Source organism: Ctenopharyngodon idella, chromosome 3, assembly GCF_019924925.1.
Source record: "Ctenopharyngodon idella isolate HZGC_01 chromosome 3, HZGC01, whole genome shotgun sequence".
Lineage (NCBI taxonomy): Eukaryota > Metazoa > Chordata > Actinopteri > Cypriniformes > Xenocyprididae > Ctenopharyngodon > Ctenopharyngodon idella.
This window is the reverse complement of record NC_067222.1, coordinates 43361163-43389044: the sequence shown is the minus strand read 5'-3', so window position 1 is coordinate 43389044 and position 27882 is coordinate 43361163. Positions and strand designations below refer to the sequence as shown.

General features: G+C 36.7%; 2 protein-coding genes across 5 annotated transcripts in view; both read left to right on the top strand.

Annotated features, from left to right (window-relative positions):
* LOC127508353 (ras-related protein Rab-37) overlaps window positions 1-13085 on the top strand; it is a 31414-nt gene extending 18329 nt beyond the window's left edge. For all 3 annotated transcript variants that reach the window (XM_051886192.1, XM_051886190.1, XM_051886193.1), the window contains 7 exons: window positions 2607-2648; window positions 3245-3311; window positions 5481-5533; window positions 5690-5755; window positions 9493-9549; window positions 9657-9733; window positions 11957-13085. In XM_051886192.1, the coding sequence (XP_051742152.1) occupies window positions 2607-2648; window positions 3245-3311; window positions 5481-5533; window positions 5690-5755; window positions 9493-9549; window positions 9657-9733; window positions 11957-12065 (471 nt within the window). In that variant the 3' untranslated portion in view covers window positions 12066-13085. The remainder of the gene's footprint in view (window positions 1-2606; window positions 2649-3244; window positions 3312-5480; window positions 5534-5689; window positions 5756-9492; window positions 9550-9656; window positions 9734-11956) is intronic.
* Window positions 13086-15916: 2831 nt separating this feature from the next.
* The window catches only part of nherf1b (NHERF family PDZ scaffold protein 1b), a 33850-nt gene continuing 21884 nt past the window's right edge, over window positions 15917-27882 (top strand). Inside the window, exon 1 of one of the 2 annotated variants that reach the window (XM_051886187.1) lies at window positions 15917-16636. In XM_051886187.1, coding sequence (XP_051742147.1) covers window positions 16148-16636 — 489 coding nt within the window. In that variant the 5' untranslated portion in view covers window positions 15917-16147. The remainder of the gene's footprint in view (window positions 16637-27882) is intronic. The other variant, XM_051886188.1, reaches the window with a different exon arrangement.

The following is a 27882-nucleotide window of genomic DNA, read 5'->3' as shown; positions in this document are numbered from 1 at the left end:
CGACTATTATGAGAATTATTAATTAAAGAATATATAGGCCCAGTTTCACAGACAGGGCTTAGATTAAGCCAGGATTAGGCCTTAGTTTAATTAGGACATTTAAGTAGCTTTTATAAACATGCCTTAGAAAAAACATTACTTATGTGCATCTTGAGACAAAACAGTGACACTGACAAATTTTAAGATATGTCAGTGCAAGTTGCTTTCAGTTAAAACAGCTCAAACTTGCATTTTAGTCTGGGATTAGACTTAAGCCTTGTCTGTGAAACTGTGAAATTTGTTCATGACTGTTTCTTGTGACACTTACCTCTGTAAAACTAGGTATCAGCAACAGCTAGGTAACAATATTGGTGGCTACTCATCATTTCAATGTAACGTCATCGCTAAATTCGACTAATTTGGACGGTCATGCTAAAAGTGTGTTGTTTTAATGAGAAGTTAAAGGGTTAGTTCACCCAAAAATGAAATTTCTGTCATTAATTACTCACCATCATGTCGTTTCACACCCGTAAGACTTTCGTTCATCTTTGGAACGCAAATTAAGATATTTTTGATGAAATCTGATGGCTCAGTGAGGCCTTCATTGACTGCAAGATAATTAACACTTTCAAATGCCCAGAAAGGTATTAAAAAACATTTAAAACAGTTCATGTGACTACAGTGGTTCAACCTTAATGTTATGGAGCGACGAGAATAATTTTTGTGTGCCAAAATATCAAAATAACAACTTTTTAAACTAATCTTTTGTTTCGAATCAGTGGTTCGGAGCGTGTATCAAACGATCTCAAACAGCCAAAGTCACATGAACCATTGAAATTTCAAAACGCTTATGGCGCAATGAAGCCTCGTTTACTGAAATCACATGACTTTGGCAGTTTGAAATCGTTTGATACACGCTCCGAACCACTGATTCAAAACAAAAGATTTGTAAAGCATTGAAGCTTCATGAAGCAGTGTTTAGTTCAGTGACGAGTGCTAAATATTGTTGAATAAAGTTATTTTGTTTTTTTGGCACACAAAAAGTATTCTGGTCGCTTCATAACATTAAGGTTGAACCACTGTAGTCACATGAACTGTTTTAAATATGTTTTTACTACCTTTCTGGGTGTTTGAAAGTCTAAGATAACTTGCTCTCAATGTAGGCCTCACTGAGCCATCGGATTTTATCAAAAATATCTTAATTTGTGTCCTGAAGATGAACAAAGGTCTTACGGGTGTGGAACGACATGAAGGTGAGTAATAAATGACATTATTTTCATTCTGGGGTGAACTAACCCTTTAAAGCTTCGTAGCAGGAATTATTATTATTTTTTTTATTTATTTTTTTTATAAAAAAAAACATTGTTGGGGAAAGTTACTTTTAAAATTAATGCATTACTTAGTTACTTTTTATGGAAAGTTATGCATTGCATTATTTTTGCATTAATTTCTCTAACCTGGGCTGAGCTTGCTTGTTTGTTTTTAATAACAAAAAAGTTTTTTTGGCAAATATAAAGGCCCTTTCATGCCAAAAGTGAAATGAATAAGCCTCAGGCTGAAGGAAATACAAATTCATGCCTGTACAGTATTTTATTTATTTATTTATTTTTTATTATTTGAAAAATTAACTAAGTAAAAGAGATTAGTTACTTTATTAGTTTTTTTTAAGGGATTTGACAGAATCCCCTTTACCTTTCAGTCTTGTACATAAAAGAGCAGCTTCAAAATTTCTCCTTTTGTGTTCCATGGAAGAAGTAATGCATGTTTGGAACAACATTACAGTGAATAAACGATGACAGAATATGAACTATTTTAAATTGCTGAACCTCAAGAAAATGACAGGCTAAATCAACAAAGCAGGATGTAGCATCTCTAGTTAACAGATGAGGAAACGTCTAGCATTTCATTGGTGGTCAAACATTGTTATTAGTTTGGTCTGGGAGTTACAGCCGTTTGATAACGGACATTAAAGGATGATGTAACATTAAGTCAGACACGTTTTAAAGATGTGTAATTTCTGTGCAACTGGTGGCACCTACAAATCAACACAGTTTCAGTTGTGTCTGCATATCAAGGAGAAAGCGGCAATCAAATGAAAGTCTTCAGCTTCAAACACCTACGCTTTTTGATCCGTCAGCATTAACTACACTGAAATGATTGGCCGGGCCTAAATGGTTTCCTGTAGATGTATGTGAATGTCTGTGGATGATAATTACTCATCTCTGAAAATCTCACTTCCATTTGTGTGACTGACGTCTCTGATTGCACTGCCATTTGGTGCATGAAAACATCTGATAAGTCTGGTCCTCTCAGTGCAGAAGGTGCGATTTTTAAAACGTTTTGCTCACAAAGGAAGTAACAGCTGACGTCAACAGGAAATTAAACAGGGAGCTGGTCTGTTATTTCATCTTCGCTATATAATTAAGTCTGTGTGGAGAGACTGGCCACACAAAAGCAAAATAGCACAGTTAGAGATCTTACTTTAGTAGTAGCTAAATTGTTTTCCTATTTGGTTGTGTGGGTGTGTGATTTCCTTGAATAACAAACTATTCACTGTTCATTATTTTGTCTTCCAGAAACAGTGTATTGTGGTTTTAATGAGTGTTTCTTCTTTCCGTTGCCTGTAGAATAAGGTGGTGACTGTGGATAACATGAAGGTCAAACTCCAGGTAAGCAAACATTGTCTGGTTCATTGTCATTGTCTGTTTACATACCTCTAGTTTGTGGTCTTTGCGGAGACAAGCATCTGTATGTGTGACTGTACTGTACTGTACTAAACTCATCCTGTACAGTACAGTTTGAAGGTGTCTCAAATCATATGACTTGAACAGACGTCTGCTGTTACTTTAAGCAGTCAGATTTTCACCTTGCGTATAAAAAAGCGGATTACAAAAATCTCATAGCTTTGGAGTGAGCCAGAATATCATAAAGACCAGGGAGTGAACTCTTGACTTGGACCAGACAAAATCTCCTTGCGACCGACCATAACACCTTAGCAACCACCTGGGAATGCCCTAGCAACTAGCCAGGCTGCTCTAGCATCGTGGTGATGTGTGTTTTGCATTACCGCTCACATTTATTTCAGAAAATTGAGTTTGGTTGGCCTCCTTGCCTGTTCAAAGATCAGGTTTATTACATCAGGACAAAACCACATAAAATATTCTGAATGCATTTGAGGGTTTCCACTTTGCCTCATTTGTGATTTATGTTGATGTATTCCTGACATATAAATGAAGCCTGAGCTGTTATCGCTCCTCTCCTGCAGATTTGGGACACAGCCGGTCAGGAGCGGTTCCGCAGCGTCACTCACGCGTACTACAGAGACGCTCAGGGTAAATATGACACCTTCACTGAGAAATCTGACAAATCATCTTCTAATAGACTTCATTACTGGTGTCGTGTCTTATTAAAGCAGTGAGTCACAAGAGGCCGTGAGTTATCATGTTTTTACCACGGTGTTCTTATGTGTGAAACAAAGTGGAGTAAACTGGTAAAATCACTGTGATGTTCAGCCTCGAGTGACATTCCTTTTTATGAATCACATAGTGGTAGCAACAATATAATAAAATGTTTAATAATAATTTAATAAATATTTTAATGTTGTTTTTTTTTGTTTGTTTTTTTTTGCTTTGCTTTTTTTGTTTTGCTGTGTTTTGTTTTGTTTTTTTGTTTTGCTTTGCTTTGCTTTTTTGCAGGTTTTTTTGTTTGTTTTGTTTTTGTTTGTTTGCTTTAAGTAAATTGAATATTGCTTAAATGTTCATTGCATTTCAGCATATTCGTATTTTTTCAGTCGCAGAAAAATTACTGTTCTTAGGTGTGACCGTAAACTGATAAAATCTAATATTGAGCCTCGAGTGACCTTAATGCTTATTATAAAATAGTGGTAACAACAATATAATAAATTTATAACAATATAATAAATTTATATATAAATAATTTTTTTTTTATTCTTATTTTATTCAGTAAATATTGCCAAAAATGCATGTTCATTGCATTTATGCAATTGTGTCATTAAACTACTGTACTGTATATGCATATATACACTCACTGGCCACTTTATTAGGTACACCTTGATAGTCCTGGGTTGGACTCCATTTTGCCTTCAGAACTGCCTTAATTCTTCGTGGTATATATTCAACAAGGTGCTGGAAACATTCCTCAGAGATTTTTGGTCCATATTGACGTGGTAGCATCACGTACTTGCTGCAGATTTGTCGGCTGCACATCTATGATGTGAATCTCCCATTCCACCACATCACAAAAGTGCTCTATTGGATTGAGATCTAGTGACTGTGAAGGCCATTTGAGTAAAGTGAACTCATTATGTTCAAGAAACAAGAAACCAGTTTGAGATTATCTAAGCTTTGTGGCATAGTGTGTTATCCTGCTGGCGGTGTTAGGCTGTGGCGTTAAAACGATGCTCAGTTGGTACCAAGGGGCCCAAAGTGTGCCAAGTAAATATCCTCCACACCATCACACCACCAGCAGAAGCCTGAACTGTTGATACAAGGCTGGATGGATCCATGCTTTCATGCCAAATTCTGACCTTACCATCTGAATGTCGCAGCAGAAATCACTCAACAGACCAGGCAATGTTTTTCCAATCTTCTGTTATCTGATTTTGGTGAGTCCGTGTGAATTGCAGCCTCAGTTTCCTGTTCTTATCTGACAGGACTGGCACCCACTGTGGTCTTCTGCTGCTGTAGCTCATCTGCTTCAAGGTTCAACATGTTGCGCGTTCAGAGATGCTCTTCTGCAGACCTCTGTTGTAATGAGTGGTTATTTGAGTTACTGTTGCCTTTGTATCAGCTTTAACCAGTCTGGCCATTCTCCTCTGACCTCTGGCATCAACAAGTAATTTTCACCCACAGCACTGCTGCTCACTGGATATTTTCTCTTTTTCAGACCATTCTCTGTAAACCCTAGAGATGGTTGTGCGTGAATATCCCAGTAGCTCAGCAGTTTCTGAAATACTCAGACCAGCCCATCTGACAGCAACAACCATGCCATGTTAAAAGCCACTTAAATCACCTTTCTTCCCCATTCTTCTGATGCTCAGTTTGAGCTTCAGCAGATCATCTTGACCATGTCTACATGCTTTAAATGAAATTGAGTTGCTGCCATGTGATTGGCTGATTAGATATTTGCGTTAAGTAGTTGAACAGCTGTACCTAATAAAGTGGCGGTGAGTGTATATTGGCATTAATTCAGTCATCATTAGCCATTAGGTCTGCTCTCTAGTTATTGATATTTCTTCGATCATTGAAAAACCCATATTAGTTAACCACTGGTCTGAAAAAAATCTTTACCTAACAGTCAGTTTCTCAGTAGAGCATTTCATTTTAATCTCAGTCTCTGGGTGAAGCGTACAGCGCTGCAGTGAAATGTGTACAGTACAGTTCCTGACGAACACTGCAGACTTGAGTCAGAGTTTAATTGCTAATAAAGCTCAGCTCTGAATCATATTGTATGACTTGAACATACTGTCCTTTCCATTACAGCTCTACTGCTGCTGTATGACATCACGAGAAAGTCCTCCTTCGACAACATCAGAGTAAGACAAACACTTTAAGACATTTAAAAATGTTTATTTGATGTTCTTATTTCCTTGCTGTTAGCGTGGGTTGTGAAATGACCTTCATTTCTGCTGCAGATGCTGCTTTCTTGTCCTTCAAAGTGTTTTTGTTGTTGCATGTCTATTTCTACGCAGGCCTGGCTGACTGAAATCTATGAGTACGCACAGAAGGATGTGGTCATCATGTTGCTTGGCAACAAGGTAAGTGGGACTTCCTGAGTGAACTGAGATAAGCAGACCCTCTTGAAAGGTACAAATAATGTTTTAATGCATATGCAGACAGACAGACAGACACACACACACACACACACACACACACACACTTTTATATATATATATTTTGATCTCCTTTCTGCCTTTAATGCATTAATGTGTCATTTTAGCAAGTAATTCATTTCAGGCACAAACATTTTTACCACATCTTTTGATGTGCGGTTAGGGTGTGTTCTGGTGTAACTGCACTAACCGGTTTTGTGCTGGGTTAGATAGCGCCCCCTAATGGACTGATTGAGCCAGAAAGCTGAGGAATCTTCCTGGGTTCAACATGAGCTGTTTCACAAAAAATAAATAAATAAATAAATTTGTCCCTCGAGCAAAAAATCAGAAGAAAAGGATAAAAAAGGACTAAAAGGAAGGGAGATATATAAATGCACACAGCCAAAATAGATCGTCCACAAGATTTAGGCATTATATGTGTCCACATGAGACTAGTTTGATAGTTTAATTAAAGGTACACTATGTAACTTTTGGCCCTCTAGCGGTTATAAAATAAAACACTGTTTTGGTTGTGCTTCAGCTCTGTGTGTCTGTGTGTATGAGTATGGTTCACGACACCTGTAAACAGATGGCAATCCAAAAATGATGACATCTGAGCATATAAATGGCATATTTTATGCTTTTTTGACTAATTGGAAACACTGTTTTTTTTAAATTAATAACATTACAAAAGTTGTTAAAATAATGATGGCTAGATTGCCAAGATTATACATTGACTTTTTATAACTTACTAGCATTAACGAAGGTTAAAAAATGCTGTAAAAATGTATTTATCATTCTTTCTTCATGTTAAAGTGTTAACGTGAATTAAAATTAAAATTATCCCATAATTTACTCACCCTCAAGCTAGGTGTATATGACTTTCTTCTTTCAGACAAACACAATCAGAGTTATTTTAATAAATATTCTGTCTCTTCCCAGGTTTATAATGGGAGTGAATAGTAACTGAGATTTTGAAGCCCAAAAAAGTGCATCCATCATAAAAGGAATCCATACGGCTCCTGGTGGGTTAATAAAGGCCTTCTGAAGTGAATCAATGTGTTTTTGTAAGAAAAATATCCATATATATGACTTTACTATATGCTTGTATACTAATAATAACTGGCTTCTGTTGTACGCGAGTCGATTCCGGCGGAAGAGTGACCTCTGACCTGACGTATTGATGAATGCGGAAGCGCAGAGGATGGAGAAAAACAAAACACGTCATGAATTAGAAGTCTAAAGCGAGAATTTTTAAAGAGAAATGTTGGAGTATTTCGATATAAGAGAAGAGGACCTTGAGTTTGTTGCCCAGCCCTGTTTGTTTGAACAGCGAGAGGCGTCTACTCTCACCTAAGCTTACGCTACTCCTACATCCTACACCATACACCGGAACTCGACTCTCTCATGAACGCACGGACGGACGGACTTTACCGGAAGCTAGTGAGTACAGTTTATAAAGTTACAATTATGGATATTTTTCTTACGAAACCCCATCGCTTCGCTTCAGAAGGCCTTTATTAACCCCCTGGTGTCGTATGGATTACTTATATAATGGACGGATGTGCTTTTTTGGGCTTCAAAATCTCGGTTACTATTCACTCCCAGTATAAAGCTTGGAAGAGCCAGGATATTTTTTAATATAACTCTGATTGTGTTTGACTGAGAGAAGAAAGTCATTTACACCTAGGATGGCTTGAGGGTGAGTAAATCATGGGATAATTTTCATTTTTGGGTGAACTAATTTAATGCATTAACAAAAATTACTGGAGTGTGTTTGACAACAAAATACTATTTCAGACTTGTATGTTTAATTCAGTGTTTTACTTGCCCATTCATAGTCATTTTTTTGTGAAATTTACTAGCAATTTCTGAGAGAAAATTGTTTCTACATATGCCAACTTTATAAATGTTTACAGAGAAAAACTGAGCATCATACACTAAATGACTGAGAATCACACAGACTTTCAAGTCATTCCAAACACAACAAACTCACACAGAAGCATACACCTCGTTTTTATGACACGCATGACAAATGACGACAATATGTGTTCCAAAATTGGCTCAATTTATTATCCTCTGACTGGATGGAATCAAAGTCTGAAGCTAAAACATCAGAGATGTGCTCATTACACACTATGCCATTTTCTCTGAAATGTCAACTCCGACTGACCAAAATCTGCAGGCTGTCTCTGACTTTTTGCTACTAGCGTTGACTCATCCAGACTGCAAATTAGGGCAAAGCTTTGTGTGAAAGTTGTGTAGTGTAAGTCAGCCTTTAAGCAATATCATCACATGAGTGCTGATATTCAGACCAATGCACATTGCTTTTATACAGCAGTTCAAAATCGTTCCAAACAAAGCCAAATCAGAATCAACTATTGAGTGACTCCATTCCTGAATTCATCACTGGAACTGGTCAAGCGATCTATTCAGTGACTTACTTAAAGACTTGTTAATTGTCGCCATCTATTGGTGTAATGATTTAACCAGTAAAAAGAGTAAGTGAAATATCCCCACCACTAAAAGCACAGCCTGACAGTCTGTCTGGGATGCAAAAACACAGACAAGCAAAGTAATACAAATAGGGAAATGTCCCAGTGTTGGACTTTTGGAACCTTGCTCAGGAATACTGGCCTAGTTTACTTTCACTGTAAATGCATTACTATAAACACTGAGGGAAGTTTTGAGGTAACTGCATGCCAAAAATACTCATAGGGCTTAACCCTATAAAGCCTACTATATTGTATTTGATATGCAAATTATCAATAAAATTAAATATTTGCTGAAAAACCTACATGCCTTCTGTCATCTGATTGATAGTTCATGCTGTTTTAGCAAGTAAAAGGCCTTTCAGTATTTCTGCTGTGAAATCTTTACTGATTTTTATGAAGTAAACATAAGAATAGCTTTTCTATTGTTAGATATATATATATATATAATTTTTTTTTTTTTTTTTTTTTTTTTTTTTTTATCGTACAAAATAGGATCAATCAGGCTTTTGAGGAAGGTTTATCTGTTCATCTCTCAATCATCATTGTATTGCATTATATGTTTTAAAACTACAGAGCTTTGATAATAAAACTAAGCTTACAAGACATTATTGGGAGATGTAAGTAGTCTGTTATACTGTTTTATCTCATTGATTTACATTACAAGCATCAGAATTTCATCTTTCTAACCATATAAATATTATCATCTGCACAAAATATCATATTTGGGCCTCTGAATAAAAATGAGTTTTTTCCCTCCTCGAGTGTGAGTTTCATATTACTGTATCATACTATATGAGTCATAAAAGCCTGATGTATTAAATATATGCGAAGTAAACTTTTTTTTTTTCTTTTTTCTTTTTTTTTTAAATTGTCTAAATTTTATTTAAATTGGTTCAATAAACTGTTCCATTTAAAAAATGCTATTTTTTTTTTTTTTTCCCTCACTATTATTTCATATGTCAGACTTTATAGGGTAAACTTGTATTCATCCCAGAATGTTTCTTTAATAAAATCATAACAGCTTATTGAAATCTGGACCTTTTATTCACACTCTTGTTGGTTAATTTGGCTTTGTAGGTTAACAAGGACATGTATTTTGGGGTAGCTTCACTTCGGTAAGACAGGTGTCTTTCAGAAGCACAAATGCAAATGCATTAATGTTTTTCATGTGTATTTGTGTTCCTCCAGTCAGACATGACTGCTGAGAGGGTCATCACACATGAAGAAGGGGAGAAGCTGGCTAAGGTATGAGTGGACCTGTATTTAACACGCATGCTTCCATATACCTGCTCTTACAAATGACCAGTGAACAGTTATTTAACTTCAGTACTTTTTATTTTTCTTTACTAAAGCAATATGGAGTCCCTTTCATGGAGACAAGTGCCAAGACTGGTGTCAATGTGGAACTCGCTTTCCATGCCATAGCAAGGTCTGAGACTTTATTTTTATATATTATATACATTAATGTGAGACAAACTAGTGTCACCATTGATAATATATTCTGTTAGGGATTGAAATAAATATTAAAGTCGGCATGAAACTAAAGTTGATTGTTCTGACAACATTGTCTGTGAATAATGCTAAGGAAAAACTTTTCAGATTTTAGTACATCGTTGTCGTGTAAATGTACCCTAAGACATATATTCATGTGAAAGGAAAAAAAGAAATGTAGGGCGGGGCTTGATTTTGTCCATGGGGAATTGATAGGATGGTTGTGGTTTGCTATTAGTGGATCTCATGTGAGTGACAGGTTGCCCCGCCCTCACGGCAGTAAACACATCATCAGAGAAGAGAAGAGATGAGCTGCAAGAGGGAGGGGAAAAGTCCTTCACAGTTTGGACATGAATGATACCTCGGATAATGTGTTTGAGACTCTTCTGGAGTAACTGCCTAGAAATGCCCTGGCAACCACCTAAACAAACTGGCAACCACATAGTAATAGGCTAAGTACTACCCTAGTTTTCCATAGCAACCACTTTAAACCCATTAGCAACAGCTTTGTAATGCAAATGCAGATCACTTATATAAGTGTAAAACTGTAAGTCTCTCCTCTTGTGAAAAAGAACATATTACCATACTTTTAAAAAAGAACTGATTTTGGGAATAATATACTTTAAAATATACACTTAAAGGGTTAGTTCACCCAGAAATAAAAATTGTCATTAATTACTCACCCTCATGTCGTTCCATACCCTTAAGACCTTCGTTCATCTTCAGAGCACAAATTAAGATATCTTTGATAAAATCCGATGGCTCATTGAGGCCTGCATTGACAGCAAGATAATTAACGCTTTCAAATGCCCAGAAAGCTACTAAAGACATACTGCTTCATGAAGCTTTACTAATCTTTTGTTTCGAATCAGTGGTCCGTAGCGTAACTGCCAATGTCACGTGAACCATTGAAATTTCGAAATGTTTTGAAACACTTATGACGTAACAAGGCCTCGTTTACTGAAATTACGTGACTTTGGCAGCTTGAGATCGTTTGATACACGCTCTGAACCACTGATTTGAAACAAAAGATTCGTAAAGCTTCGAAGCTTCACGAAGCAGTGTTTTGAAATCGCCCATCACTAGATATTGTTGAATAAAGTCGTTATTTTGGGGGGTTTTTTTGGCACACAAAAAGTATTCTCGTCACTTCATAATATTAAGGTTGAACCACTGCAGTCACACAAACTGTTTTAAATATGTCTTTAGTAGCTTTCTGGACATTGAAAGTGTTAAATTAACTTGCTGGCAATGGAGGCCTCACAGAGCCATACGATTTTATCAAAAATATCTTAATTTGTGTTCTGAAGATGAACGGGTCTTACGGGTGTGAAACGACATGAGGGTGATTTTTGGGTGAACTAACCCTTGAAGTGTGAACTGAATGTCATTTTTGGACACTTTAACTGCATGTTAAATGCAATTAAATAACGATTTAAATGGATATAGAAGCCAATAAGCTTAAGTACATCTTCATATGTAATTTAATTACTTCTATTGTCTTTGAAATATGGTTAAAGTTGCTGCTGAATGAACTGACAAGCATTTATGATAAACTAAAATATACTTAAATGTAATTTCTACTGAAACTTGTATGTGATGTATTTAAATATATTTTTAACTACATGTTTGTGAAGTTTCACTTTAGTTAATTTAAAATATATTAACTGTAATATCAAATAATACTACACATCAAAATAAGTGTATTCTCATATTAATTATAACATGATTTATTATTTTAAAATGATTTGAAATTTACTTTAAAATGAAACTTTTTTTTTTGACATTTTTACTAAGTATACTTTTTAAAAGTCTACTTAAGTGTGTTAAGAAACAGTCATAAAAATTGTGTCTTTCTTTACTTTAAGTGCACTTAAGTGGCCTTTTATTTCAGTAATATTTTAATTTTTGCAAGTAGAATGTTATAAAACATATGTATATACTTTTAAGATTTGAAGTACACTACAAGTGCACATTCAATACAATATAGTGCACTTCTTTTTCACAAGGGCCTTCAAACTACATAAGAACTTCAAGGTGTTTTTAATGCTTTGTCAAACAAACATTCAAAGTTTGCCTTGATTATCTACTTCTAGTTATTACACTGAAATCGCTGGAAATTTCGTTCTTTTAAAATGTTTCTCTTTTAATCTCCACATAGAGAACTGAAGCACAGAAATCTCCAGCAGCCCCACGAGCCCAAGTTCAAGATCCACGATTACATTGAGTCACAGAAGCAGAAGTCCAGCTGTTGCGGCAGCCTCGTGTGACGGCCCTCCTCCACGTCTTCATCTGGTCAACACCTGAGATATTTCTACACAAAGACGTGTGTGTGTGTGTGTGTGTGAGAGAGAGAGAATGAAACGTGTGTTGTTTTGATGTGTCCAATGATCCCCCAGACCCCTCTTCGCTTTCTAGTCAGGAATATACAGCCAAATACTGCTGAGGTACATCAGAGTAATAAGCTTCTGGAGGTCTGCATTATAAACTGCATTAATCCAGGTGTGTACAGTTTCCAGGTACGTTTGTCTGTGTAACATGGTTTTTCCGGGTTTCTCTGATGGTTATAGCCTCTGTCTACACACAGTATAAAATATATTGCTATTAAATTACATTATACGCCATGCAAATGTGCTCTAATTGGGCAGTGGGCTTGTGTCTGTAGTGTTTTAGTCAAAATATCAGCTTCTGTTAAGTATTATGTTTACAATCAGTGTGTTGACTTGAAAACAATCATAGCACAGCTTGACAGAGTCAGGCCTGATCATGATGTAATAGGGGTTTCGTTTCGCATGTCACACTCACTAGTATGATTGTCAGACATACCCTACATAGAGATTAATGTGAAATGTGAAAATGGGCTGTATTGTAAAATATTTTACTATTATTTTATTTTCACAGTGATCACAAAGTGCCATGAGAATGTCCATTGTAACCACGTACACGTGTGTTGTAAGAGAGGACTTTTTGTTTTCAGTGCTTTGTTTGGGTGTTTTCCATCGTTTCATTCATTAATATTTAAAGCCACAGGGGGGCGGTGTTACACACTGAGAATTACGAATAAATAATGAGCTTATCGATTTAATTGTTGCCTTACCTTTCAAGTTTATATGTGTCCTGTACTTTTAAATAAAGTGAATTACGTGAACGTCAGGTTGACCTATGGGTCTCGGTTTGGGTCAAGAGAAGATGAACAAGTCTTATTTAAATGAGTAAATGCTTGTGCTGTACTATGTAAGTTGTTTTGCATAAAATCATCTGCCAAATGAATAAATGTAAATGTTATTTGATCTTGGCTAGACACTGGTCTGTGGACTGCTATTGGTTATCACTCACACAGTGACACTGCACCTGTTTGCTAAATATTTGGTTCATGGCAAGGAGTAATGAGCAAGAAAGATAATATCTGTTGACTTCCTCTGTGACTCCATTTTCTGTTTTAAACAGAATTATTAAAATCATGTTTTAATAAACCATTGCTAGAGAAAACAGAACCGTAACAACCCTAGTTACTGAGATATAACAATCTGTGTGACAGCTAGCCCCAGTTTCCCATACAGTAATATAGGATGAATTCAGATGATATGGATCACTGGGAAATGTGGGATGTGTAGCCAAAATTTGCAAGTCTGTTTGCACATTACCATACTCTAGCTGGGTGCCATGTGATTGAAATCCTCTGATTTCATGCCTGTAAAAGAAAAGACCAGAAAAATAAAACTTTTATCTGATGTTTTTATGCAACAAAATATGGATTAAAATTGTGAAACTACACTTTTTCAATTCAACTGGAAAAAATTGATAGGAAAACATTCTGCTTACCTTGATTTTTCTTCCTTAATATATATCTCACTTGTCTCTTCTGAAGTGCACTAACTTTTGCATTTTGGGATTTGGCAGAGGAAATCATTTATTTATACCATTTAACATGACAAATCATTTTCTTATAGCTAATATAATTACATTTTAATTTTATTTAAATTGGTTTGCACTCTAAAAAATGCTGGTTTAAAAATAAACCCAAGTTGGGTTAAATATGGATAAACCCAGCAATTGGGTGGTTTTGACTCAGCAGTTGGGTTAAATGTTTTACCCAACCTGCTGGGTAGTTTTAACTCAAATATTGTTTAAAAATTACTATTTTGCATGCTTAAAATGTACCCAAAATAGGCTGGAAATAAACATGTATTAATGTGTTTAATAAATTAACATTTATCACTGTTTAATAAATAATAATTAAATAATAAACATTAAATTGCTTACTAATAAATATTTACCTTTTGATTGTTACTGTTGCCTAATTAGGTGTCTGATTTTTTTTATTTATTTTTTTTATTTCCAAACTATTTTGGGTTCATCTTAAGCCGGCCATATAGTAATTTTTAAACAATATTTGAGTTAAAGCTACAGTCTGTAAGTTTTGTCTTTTTGTCGCCATCTCTGTTTGAAACCTGCAATTGACCCTTCGCAAAGACCTGCCCCCCTTAGTTACTGTTGCTTTGTCCGACAAGCCATGGCGCTGTCACGCCACACAGAGTGAAAAATACATTGCGGAGCAAAGAGGACACTGACAACACCTCGACAGACAAGACAGAACAGATTACTTATGATATTAAACAAAGTCCCAGCTTTCAAATTATGTAATTTTTTAAAGAAATTCGAACAATAAAAACCGTTTTGTGGCTCTTTAATGTGTCGTAACTAGTCAATTTATAACATCAAATAAACATGAATGAACATCAGAAGGAATGTTGTTTCAAACGTGGAAAGACGTCAGTACAAACCATTTTTCAAGTTCAAGTCCACCGAGGATAATCTTCTAACTCCTGACTGCTTTGTCGGACAAAATGGCAGATTCGGCGTTATGATTGGTTAGATCGCTTGTCAATCAAACTCCCGGCGAAGGGTCAATTGCAGTAATTTGCGGAATTATCATCTTTATGTGGGTTGTGCATCGGCACGGCTCCTCAGCACGGATGAATCTAATGTTTGCTGTCAGTCACCACATCGGTGTGGTACTTCGGAATCACAGATTATAATCTTGGAAGTATGACCAAAATAAGAATTTTCACCAGAAAATGTCATCTGAACAAGTAATTACTTGTTCAGATGACATTTTCCGGTGAAAACAAACAAATCTAGTAACAAATCTGCCACTTTCTGACCAACTGAGGAAAAAAAGCATTACAATAAATCGCGCTGCCAATGATTTAATCTATCGCTTAGCTTGGATCACGTCAAACTGTGCAAATTATTATTATTGTTATACTTTGTTCTCGAATTGTTAATGTTAACAACATCAGCATTGTGTGACTGTGTATTGAGTCTGTATTAGTTACCTGTAGATTTCAATTTCTGTATCCACTGTATCTGTCCAAAGTCTTTTGCTTTTGTCTACGGGTGAATCTCCAGTTGTCACTGATGATTGTCATTTGGATCTTTCTGGATTACAATCCACCATCAAAATGATAAATTAATGTTTAATTATTGCAGCTGCTGTGAGAAACGCTATAAATGATCTGCCATCCTCACATGTGATTTAGCCTACTAGCTGGGACTCCTTCTTTATGTAAACAGACGTGACGAAATGACACAAAGATGAACGGCGACATGCTCGAATTTCCCGCAGAAACCTACCAGTACCACTCAAATTATAAAACATTATTACAAGCTTACCGTTGTGAATCGGGCTAAGGTAAGGAGATAGTTTTGAACACTGGCTGGTTATGTACTTGCTCAAAAATTGTTTTGGATGTTTTTTAACCACGTTAGATAAAACTACCTAGCATGTTGGAATAAACATTTAACCCAATCGCTGGGTTTTTCCATATTTAACCCAACTTCTTTTTAACCCAGTATAATTTTAATCAAAATTTTAAATCATATTTTTATGTATGTTAATTATACATTATGTAGGCTATATGTTAATTACAGGCCTACATCATTTCTTTTTTTAAAGCAAAATCGGTCATTCCAGAGAGATATGTGTCATTTGTGAAGTGTGCGGATGACATCACAGTAAATAACAGAAGTCGAAAGTGCGAAAAAAAAAAAAGAAAAAGTGCCAGAGAATGAGATGACCCCAGTTCACCCTTCTTTTAGCTGAAGTGTGGAGGGGAGGAGGAGGTTCTAGAGGAGTCACTCCTCCATGGGCTGGATTTGGATGTTGATGTGCTGCCGATCAAACACTCGAACACTAGAACTTTCTCTTCATACTTTATCAACAACAAATCCTTGCATTTCCTGAGACCGAGCGGGTTAACATGCTTCATCCGTGAGCACCTGAGCGCAGGACTCTCAGTTATTCTTCATCTATTTATTTATCAGATTAAGTCAACAGGTGACTCGCGTGATGCCCAGCCAGACTCTGCGCCCGCGACTGTGCGTCCTGGAGAAGGGCGAGAACGGATACGGTTTCCATCTGCACGGAGAGAAGGGCAAAACCGGCCAGTTTATCCGCCTGGTGGAGCCCGACTCCCCCGCCGAGCTGTCCGGTCTGCGCGCGGGCGACAGGCTGGTGTTCGTGAACGGAGAGCGCGTGGAGAGCGACAGCCATCAGCAGGTCGTGGCGAGGATACGCGCGAGCGCCGGGAGCCTGGAGCTCATAGTGGTGGACGTGGACACCGACCAGCTGCTGAAGAAACACGAGCTGAAGTGTGTGAGGGAGTTTGTCACGGAGGGCATTCCTGTGCCCGAATGCGATGATGAGCCCGAGATCAGCGACGAGATGATGCGGGACGACACGCCACCGCCGCCCCCGGTGCCGGAGAGGAACGGAGAGATCATTCCCGTTTACATTCCCGCGGTGGAGAAGCTCAGAACATCCGTGAGCTCAGAGACGGTGAGAGACCACAAGAGTATCGATTCACGCGCTTTGATTACAAACTAGAAGTAAATATAGGCTACAGTAATCATTATAGGCTACTCTTAAAGTACAATGATATTACCATACTTGCCATAAGACTTTTTGCAGGGATGCCAACTTTTGAGTTCAGCTTGGAGTGAGAATTATGGATTTTTTTTATTTTTTATTTTTTTAATTACATCACATGAAAGTAGTCTATTCTGTGTTTGTCAAAACATTTGGTAGCCTAACTGAACAGAATTTCATCAAGTTTACTGACAACATGTTACAATGTTTAGGTAGGCTACAATGACTGGTGTTTTTATTAGGGCTGGGGATTGACACAAATTTCACGATTCGATTCATAAGCTTGCGAATCGATTCCGATCTCGATTCAATTCGTTTCAATATTGATTCATTTGGATACAATCTCAACTAATGCTGTAAACTATACAGGGAACCATGTCAGCTGGTACATTACTATAATATTAAAGGTTGAAATGAACCACGATTTATATACAATTATATAGGCTACAGTTAATAAGGTGTTTTTTTTATTATAATAATAACGTTATAATATTTTTAATGATATACGAGTAAAGCCTAATGAATATGTAATATGCTTATAGTGCATATGTTCATCAAAACACTCCTCTTTATAGTTAATTTTTCTAGCTGATTATCGAGTTTGGTCATTGAATGGCCTGAGGTAAATAATGTTACGTTGTTTACAAGCTATTTTATTGTCTTTTCCGCGGTTGAAACACTGATTGAGTGATTACATTAGACATTTCAGTAAGTTGTACTGTATCTTATATACCCTGTTTGATGTTCATTCATGTATATTTGGTGCTATAACTAGTAGTAAAGGAGAAGAGATGATCAGTTCAGCTGCCGCTTGAACTGAGGCGCTACAGCAATCTGTCACACCACATTAGAGTGCCAAACGGTATTGTTTATATGTCGTAATAAAATTGAAAGAATTTGAAAGCTGACACTTTGTGTCATATTAGAAGTAACCTGCTCTGTCTTGTCCGTCGGCGCTTTGTCAGTGTCCTTTCTGCTCAGCGATGTTTTTCACAATGAAGGTGTGGCGTGAGCGCGTGAGAACGGTTGCGTGAGTCTCATGCTGAATGTGCGTGAGAGTTGGCAGCCCTGCTTTTTGTGAGGATAAAGTGCACACTTATATTATAAGTTTTATTGAAATAACTAGCTGTCTAACCTACTAACAGAAAGGCACCAGGAAGTACTGTGGCTAGTATGTTTTTTTTTTTGTTTTTTTTTGTACTTGCTAGTTCCATGGTACTTTAAAGCATCATGCAAATACATGTTGTATGATTATTATGGTAATCATTTACCATAGTAAACAATGGACAAAAAGGATCTAAACGCTCATGAAAAAGAAGTGCTTAATGCTTGTATTGGGCTTAATTGTTTAATTTGAAGATTTGAAGCTCACTTGTAGTGTACTTAAAATCATAAAAGTAGGCCTATATTTTTCAAAAAACTACTTGCAGATAATATTACTAAAATAAAAGGCCACTTAAAGAGAGACACTTTCATGACTATTTTTTAACACATTTAATGCCAAATGAAAAGTTTTAAATAATTGTTTTAATAATCTTTGGTCTTGCTTTAAAGAAGTGCACTTATTTTGATGTGATGACTAACATACTAAAGCACATGTAAAGTACTTAATTATACTTAATTAATATTCGATATTACATTTAAAGTTATTATATTTTACTTCATTGTTACAAATGTGTAATTACAAGTATATTTAAATGCAAAGCGTACAATGGAAATGACATAAAAGTATATTTTAGTTTATTCAACAGTAACCATATTTCAAAGACAATAGAAGAAATTAGGAAGTTATATAAAGAGTCAAACCTGTTCATTTGAACTAATTGTATTTTATAAAAATTTAAACTGTAATACATTTTCATTTAATTGCAGTTAACATGCAGTTAAGTGTCTGAAAACATTACTTTCAGTTCCCAGTTCACACTTAAGTATATCCTTATTATATTCATAAAAAGGACTCTTTTTAAAAGTATGCTAAAATGTACTTCTTTTTCACAAGGGAAGTTATGTAATAATTAGAAACAAACATTGAAAAAATGTATTTGTTGAACACTAATCTAACCATTTGATCACATCTGTGGCATTGTAAAAGTACAGTGATATTATGGTATTACCACAGTACTTTTGTAAGTGTACTGGTATTCATGCAATATTTTGTATAATACACCATCAAAGTACTATATTATGGTCTTTTGATCTTGATCCATGGTAGTTCCATGAAAGTCTTTGAAGTACCTTGCACCATGCAAATACATGGAATATGGTAATTGTCTATTAAAGTAATCACTTTACCATGGTACTGCCACAGTTGAACCCTAAACCTAACCCTTAAATCTAAATTTGCCATACTTTATTTTCTGTAAAGTCTAATTACATACACCGTACAATTAATTTTGTATTGCTTTGATGTTTTTTGTCCATATGTGCGATTGAAAATGGCTTTGTATTCCTCAAGAAATTATAAGGCAGTGTTATGACAACTGTGAAACACACACCTACACAGTGTAGTGCACTTGGCAGATCGCATACCTAGTGCTTCAGTCATTGACTGTGGGTGGCTAGCATGTTGAGGACGACGTCCACCACAGGAAGAGTTAGTTCTCACAGAAGACAAACAACTCCATTCAGCCTTGATGCTGAGTAAACAGCTTTAACACACAGTTTCACACCACAACCAATTACTCAGTTCCAGGCAGATTATTACCATCATTTAAAGCTGTTCACCTGATGAACAGATCATCTGTGTGTTCACAAGGTTGTTCAGATGAAGTGCAGCTGTCTGAGAAAGATCTTGCTGTGTTTTTCTCACGCGTCGCTCTATTTTCTGTTCAGACAGGTTCTAACCACGATGTCTTTTGTGTGTGTGTACTGCTGCCATGATAATGATTTGCACATTACTCAAGGAGGAAAAAGGCCAGACTCCAAAACAGCTGGGCTCCCCATGGTGACTGTCCTGTTTACCGCTTAGACCCCCTATTCATTCTCATGTCATCTGCATAACCAAATCACCCAGAATGCCCTTTTGGTATTGTGGTCTGAGTGTGCGGATGTGTTCTGCTCCCCACCTGTAAGCAAAGTGCCCTCAGTGATCTACTGTGTGGCACATACACTAGTCTAAACTGTCTGCTCGGATGAGGGCAGGTTTTTTATGAGGGCAGCACAAGGGCTGAGGGACACATTCTCACAATGACAATTTTGGGGTCAGCCTGAAAAGAAAGTAGGTTTGTGATACATCAGAGAGACTACAGAGTGATCATGTTGTTCATACTGCTGCTTTAAACAGTACAAACCTCCAATCTAGTTATGTTTGCAAACTTGGCTTACATCAAACTTCGTACTTTGTAGCTGATAATCAAAATATCCCATAGATTTCCATTGAAATCTTGGGACTGTTATTCCTCCCACCACAGCATTTGTCCATCAAATCCAATCTATCTGTCTATCAACCTTTCAGAAGACATCTGCAACCGTTTATCAATGCCCTAACAACCACCTATAGGAATCAACCAGTTTAAAAAACAATAGTAACTAACTACCCAGAAACGGCAAAGCAACTGCTCACAATACTTTAGCAACATACAGCATTTTAAAGGGGACCTATTATGCCCCTTTTCACAAGATGTAATATAAGAATCACAGAATGTGTCTGTGAAGTTTCAGTTCAAAATACAGCACAGATCTTTTATTATTGCTTGTCAGATTTGAAAAACATGTAATTTTTGTGTGTGTCCCTTTAAATGCAAATGAGCTGCTGCTCCCGAGCCCCATTTCCAGAAGAGGGCGGAGCTCTAACAGCTCACGCTACGGTTGCTCAACAACAACAAAGCTGGACAATCTCACGCAGCCAAAATGACGATTGTCAGTAACGGTGTTCAGCCTTACATTGTTCAAACCGGAGTCTGATGGAGAGACTCAGGAAGAAATTACAACTTTTAGAATGCAACTGGACGTTTCTGAATGGTTAGTGGATAAATTTATGTAGTTGCTGTGGAGTTGATTCAACTCATCAACTAGAATGTGCCGTTATGCTAATCTTTTGTGCAAATCCAGAATTGACCCTTGTTTGTGAAGCAGTCCAGCAAATTAGAAATCAGGAATGGTGAGAGAACATTGTACTTGGTACGTTTTTCCTCTTCAAATCAAACATAGGTCTTCAGTCGACAAAGTTTAAATCCCATCTGGCTAGCGCGCTTCCCATAATGTTTACGCGTTAGGCCAGTAGGCGGAGAGTGGACTGTCTTTTGTAACACATTCGACCACATGAGCGTTTCCACTACGAAAGCAATCCGCTCTAATGTGTTTTCGGAGCCTGGTCTCATTAGAAAAACGTACCTGCGGGAACGTTTTTGTGAGTCGCAAAATATGTACCAATACGTACATATCACTGCAGTTTCAATGTGAAATGTCCAGTGAGTGGCGCTAAAAGGATGTTCATTTTTTGCCGGAACAGATAAATGTGAATATGGTAAGTTTTTATGACGTTTTTATACGAATCACCGCAGTTCTGATTTAAAATTTTGTCCGGCGAGTGGCGCTAAAAGTGTAATGCTACACCTAAACCTACCCAATAGTGTTAACAAAAGCAAATGTGACGTAAAAAGCATCCATAATCATGCTGTTTTAATCTCTCATCTTTGAGATCTTTTACCGAGACTCATTTTTCCCTGGATTTGTACCCAAGGCTTCCTCATCCTAAGTCCAACTCCATATAAGCTGAGCTACCAAGCAAGCTTGTTATGTCAGAAAAGCAAAACATATAGAGCTGGTTAATCTGATCCTGTAATCGTAACTGTGTATGAAAACGATTAAAAGCTCTTGCTGTTTTACTGCCTCTAGTGTTCATTTCTGTTGGAAACTGCAGTGATATGTACGTATTGGTACGTATTTTTGTGACTTGCGAAAATGTTCCCACAGGTACGTCTTTCCATCAGACCAGGTTGTGTTTTCGACTACCTCTGGAAGTGGTTGAAGTGGATGAAACATTTTACACCCCGTTTACACCTGTATTTAGCGTCATCCACTTGTGAGCCGATCGACCAAAACGCATCTTAATACCAGGTGTAAACAGGGCCTGGAAAATACTCTAACAATACACATTGTCTCTGTAGATAAAACAATACAATCACATTGTCTGACACATTGAGTCATAATACTGTTCCTTCCTATTCTCCAAATCATTTAACTTTAAAGTGGCAAAAGGCCAAAAGTACATCATATAATGTACACTGGACTCCACAGGAGTTTATCCTCAGTTAAAGAACAACCCTTTAAAACCTGCTGATGTTGCAAGTTCCATCTTTTGGCTTTTGTTATTATACGAGAGTTGTAAATCTCTATTGTGCTACAACAGAAGTGTTTGAATGAAAATAATTGAGAAAACCTAGTCTGTGTTCTGATGTTTTCATGACCACCACATGACTCTTCCCACGGTTTTCCTTTTAAAAGCCTGTTGCTTTCCTGTACTGCTCCGAGAGGAAGTCAGAATGAAATCTGCGAAGATAGCAGGGCTGTTTTTCAATCGTGCACAGATGACTGGTCTTACATAAGCCTTTTCTCTCAGGCAATTACTTGTGTGGAAGTGCTTTTGTGTTGGGTGAAATCGACCATGACTCTCCGGGTCAGCTGCTGTTTCTTGCGTAACTCCTCTGTCAGGAAGAAACACGGGTACGTCACCCTGTGGCTGGCACATTTACTCTGGAATCTCAGTGAAGCTCCATGATTCACCTCATATTAACTTTCTGTAAGAGCAGGTTGACACAAAAAGGACTTGGAGTCTTTGAGCTTTAAAATGATCTTGGCTGTTTCCTGTCAAAAACCATGCTGGAGGCTGGGCTGAACTACATGTTGTGTTTGTTCACAGGAACGTGAATGTAATAAGTTCAAAAGTTGTGGGAACCCTGTAGGATTTAAAGGTTTCATTCTGTTTAAAATGTAATATTTTATTACATGAAATTCAATACATTTTGATTTTGAACTTTTAAATATAATCACATTTATAGCGTAAGCACAATCATGTGATCGGGGTGTGTTTTGAAAGCAGATCTTCAAAGAGGCTGTAGTCAGTCTGTGGGAATCTGTTCTTGGAGCCTCTGGCAGAATAGGCACTCCAGAAAGCTGAGAGTGGTTTCCTCTGATTGTTTTTCATGGATGTTCAGATATCACACTTCCCCTGTCTGTAAGCACTGATCTAGGAGCAGTGCTCCCACCCTTGGGCCATCAACAACGACAAGAACATCTGATCCTGAAGCTGTTCTTATTAATTAAAAACAAGCTCAGGATCCAGACAAAGGAAATACTTTCGGTCTTGTGGCAGCATCCGTGTCTCAGTAATTCTGCAGAAGTATTTGTTAGCTATAGTGTGGTCAGCAAAGCTTGAAAGTTTTTGAGAACTTCATGCAACAAACTCTTCTATCTCATGATATTTGGTTTAGTTGGGCACTTTCACAAAAGAGCTTTTGATCTGTTTGACATCAGAGATTGTTTTGTTTGATTGAATACTTTCAAATGTAGCGGCAAGAAGAATGGTAAAATAAAATAGGCTATACTGTAATGTCATTTCTATTGTACACTTTGTATGTCATGTTCTTTAATATATATGTAATTACACATTTATAATCATGAAGTTGCAATTTAGTACATTTAAATATATTACTATATATTTAATATAATATATTAATATATTTACATGTGCTTCATTATGTTATTCAACACATCAAAATAAGTGCACTTCTTTAAAACATGACAAAAGATTATTAAAGTGAAGTGAAAGTGACATGTGAAGGCCAAGTATGGTAACCCATAGAAGAATATCATGAAGTTGCCAAGTACAAAAAAACAAAACAAAAAAAACATACTAGTAGTACCATAGTACTTTTTGGTACATTTATAAGTGCACTACAAGTGCACATTGACTACAATTAAAGGGTTAGTTCACCCGAAAATGAAAATTCTGTAATTTATTACTCACCCTCATGTCGTTCCACACCCGTAAGACCTTCGTTCATCTTCAGAACACAAATTAAGATATTTTTGATGAAATCCGATGGCTTGGTGAGGCCTGCATTGACAGCAAGATAATCAGCACTTTCAGATGCCCAGAAAACTACTAAAGACATGTTTAAAACATTTCATGTGACTACAGTGGTTCAACTTTAATGTTATGAAGCGACGAGAATACTTTTTGTGCGGCAAACCCCCCCCAAAATAATGACGTTTCAACAATATCAAAACGATTTCAAAACAAAGCTTCGAAGCTTTACGAATCTTTTGTTTTGAATCAGTGGTTCGGAGTGCCGAATCACGTGATTTCAGTAAACGAGGCTTCGTTATGTCATAAGTGTTTCGAAATTTCAATAGTTCACGTGACTTTGGCAGTTTGATACGCGATCCAAATCACTGATTCAAAACAAAAGATTCGTAAAGCTTCATGAAGCAGTGTTTTGAAATCGCCCATTGCTAGATATTGTTGAAAACTCGTTATTTTGGGATTTTTTTGGCGCACAAAAAGTATTCTTGTCGTTTTATAATATTAAGGTTGAACCACTGTAGTCACATAAACATGTTTTTAGTAGCTTTCTGGGCATCTGAAAGTGTTAATTATCTTTCTGGCAATAGAGGTTCTTAATTTGTGTTCCGAAGGTGAACGAACGACATGAGGGTGAGTAATAACTGACATAATTTTCATTTTTGGGTAAGCACTGCAATACAAAGTGTTATGATAGAAGAAATAATTAATAAAATAATCGGTCCCCAAAGAGTGTATATAAAGAACAAGAGGGGGCCATGTATCGAACCCTGAGGTACTGAACTCTGAGTGAGTTCCATCTTCTGATGGTTGGTTTAGTTGGCCACTTAGTTAAGCTTTTGATCTGTTTGACATCAGAGATTGTTTTGTTTGGTTTGTATGAAACCAGTTTTCCAAACTCTGGTGTGCACCAGCAAACCACACTAACCCTCACGCTGGTACTCACATTGATTGACGCTGTTCGGACCTAAAAGTATAATGTGAAATCAAACTCAGACTTATTTATTTGTCTGTACACAGAATGTTCAAACAAAATTAATTTTATTCTCAGTGGTACATCTTGGTTTCATTTAGCATCTAGTAAAATTCTGTCCAAGATTTGAAGATTTATTTTTTGACCGGCTACATTGTTGTCATTGTGAAAGCCAAGGATTCATGTTACACTGTACCTTTAATAAACAAACACCAGTCTCTGTGTGGTATGGCCTGAAACGGATGATTGTTAGCATGTAAACACAAAGTGTATAGATAGAGGTGGGTGGGTGCAGGTTCCTCTAAAGGTAGTCAGGATTGCTTGTGTGTGTGTGTGTGTGTGTGTGTGTGTGTTCTCTTTTTAGTGCTTGGGGTGGAGCTCTGGCCTTTCTATTGTGCCACTGGGTCAAACCCACCCCACACTAATAGGCAGGTCAGTGGTTTTGGGTGGCTGGTCAGAGGAAGGGCAGATGAAGGGGTGTTTTGCCTCTTGGGGTTTGTGGATAGCAGCTACTACACTGTTATGTTCCATTTCCTCTTCTGTGCAGGGTTCACAAACTTCTTCTGACAATAGCCACTACCTTTTCCTTTTATAAAAGCTTGACTGGAAAGTGGAAGTCTATCAACCTAAAATAGATTAGCATCTACACCCTGGCCAGTGACACTGCTAGAAGCACAGCAACATGAAAAGAGCTTGTATAGATCAGCTCAGATCAGGATTATTAACACATTTATGTATATGCAGATTACCACATTTTGCAACACCCAGTGTAATGACATACTGTGCACCATACTGTCCCATCTTAGTAGGTTGATTAACCTGAGCAATTGACTTTTGGGAAAACTGACACATTTCCTATTGACATCGCCCTTTATTACATTTACATGTAATATCATTACGTCATTGCAATTAGTTGAACTTAAGAGTGCTTTTTTGACCCACTTTAGTAGGACTTAAGTACATGTAATTTCATAATTACTTCTATTGTCTATTGAAAATCTGGTTAAAGTGCACTGTTGAATGTACTGACAAGCATTTATTGTAAACTAAAATATATTTTAATGTTATTTCTGTTGAAATATGTATGTAATGTATTTAAATATGTAATTACACATTTGTTTAGATGGTTACAATTTAGAACATTTAAAATGTTTTAACTTTAAATGTAATATTGAATAACACATTACAGTTATTACTGATTATGAAGTACTTTACATTTGAAGTACTTTACATTTGCTTTGTTAGTCAACACACCAAAGTACTTGTACTTCCTCAAAGCACGACAAAAGGTTATTAAATGTAGTACTTAAAAAAGTGTACTTAAGAGACAGTCATGAATGTGTACTCTCTTTGAGTACATTTAAGCTGCCTTTTATTTCATGACTAGTATATTATCTGCAAGTACAGTTGATTTTAAAAAAAAAAATTGGTACACTACAAGTGCACATTCAATACAATTAAGCGCACAAAGGTATTAGAAGAATACCATTGGACTACCAAATACCTTCGGTACCTTTCTGTTAGTAAGTTAGAAGTACACTACAAGTACACATTCACTACAATTAAGCACACTTCTTTTTCACAAGGGAAGGCAGCCACATAAGAAGCACTGCAATACAAAGTGTTATGATATAAGAGATATTTAAGTAAATAACTGGTCCCAGAGAGTGTAAATAAAGAAGAGAAGAGGGCCGTGTATCGAACCCTGAGGTACCCCTAGAGGGTTTCTGATGGCTGTTTTCTCACTCTTTGTGCATTTGGTTCAGAACCATGGTATGTTTGCTTCATCAACTTGAATACTGCCATGTTTGTCTATTCAATAGTTCTGATACCATTCTGGGAGAGTTCAGAAATACACCACCTGCTACCAGAACAAGAGTACAAGATCATTATTGACTTAAGAACACATGCTGTTTGTTTTTGTTTTACGTCATCTGTGGTCATGTAGTCTAGCTCTGGGCATGCTTGACAGTGAGGTTGATAATTTGCAGGCCATTTATTCTAATATGGGTGAACTTTGGACCCGACAGGGTGAAATGAAGCTGTGAACGAAAATGTGTTCCACCTTGTTGAGAGAGATCTTTAATTTCTGTGAAAGCTGTAATTTGACCTATCAAGCCTTGATATCTCTGAACAGATATCTGACTTGTGTCATAGAGTCTCCATATGATGTTCAGTCAATATCTGCAATTCCTGGACAGGAAGTTCACCAGGGACTTGTTTATATATTAGGGCTATGTATAAATATTTATCGTCAGTGGGTTTACTTTGAAGTGCATTCTAGTAAACTGTTGGTCAAGATTGCTGTATAAAAGAACCCACAGAGAATATAGTCATCACAACCCATCTACCATATGTGTCTAGTTTATACACCAGTGTTTTCAAACCCTGTTCCTGAGGCACACCAACAGTATACATTTTGGATGTCTCCCTTATCTGTCCTATCCATTTCAGGTTTTAAAGTCTCTCCTAACCAGCTGATGAGCTGAATCAGGTGTTTGTTTAGGAAGAGTTTGAAAAGAGAATTTTCAAGAATGATTTAGATGTTAAATTATTTAAATTTAATTGATATATTGTCCTAACCAATGTCTAACCCTAAACACAACCATTGGTAACCCTCTTGAAATATTTTGCCTAATTTGATTCAATATATGAGGCCCTATATTCTGGGTTAAATTCAGTTTTTCTGGGAAGGAACACCCCATTTTTTTTTCCAACACGGAAGCAAGATATTTTCTGTGTATGTACGACAAGAGACTTCCTTTTCGTTCCACGCAATGACACTTCTCGTCTAATGTGTGACTGACTTAAAGTGCGGTAAATAGTAAAACTGTTTACTAGCATGTTTATTAGTATGTTAATAAATTAAAATAATGTGAAAACAAATACCAGTTTTAGATGCCTGACACCGAAGAGTCTTGAACATTCAAATTTAAAATGGCCGTGCCCGCTCTTACATTAAAAATAAGGTGGGAAAATAATAAAAAAAGTAATAATTTCTGTGGGTGTAGTCTTTGCATTTATTTGTTTTAGACCTTCTCTGTTGGAGTAGAATTGGCTAGATGGCGCTGTCACAAAGAACTAGTGTCCTAGAAATGTGGTCTGAGGGACCGTTTACATGGCACCGTTTTCGACTAAAAAGTTTTATGTGTTTTGGCC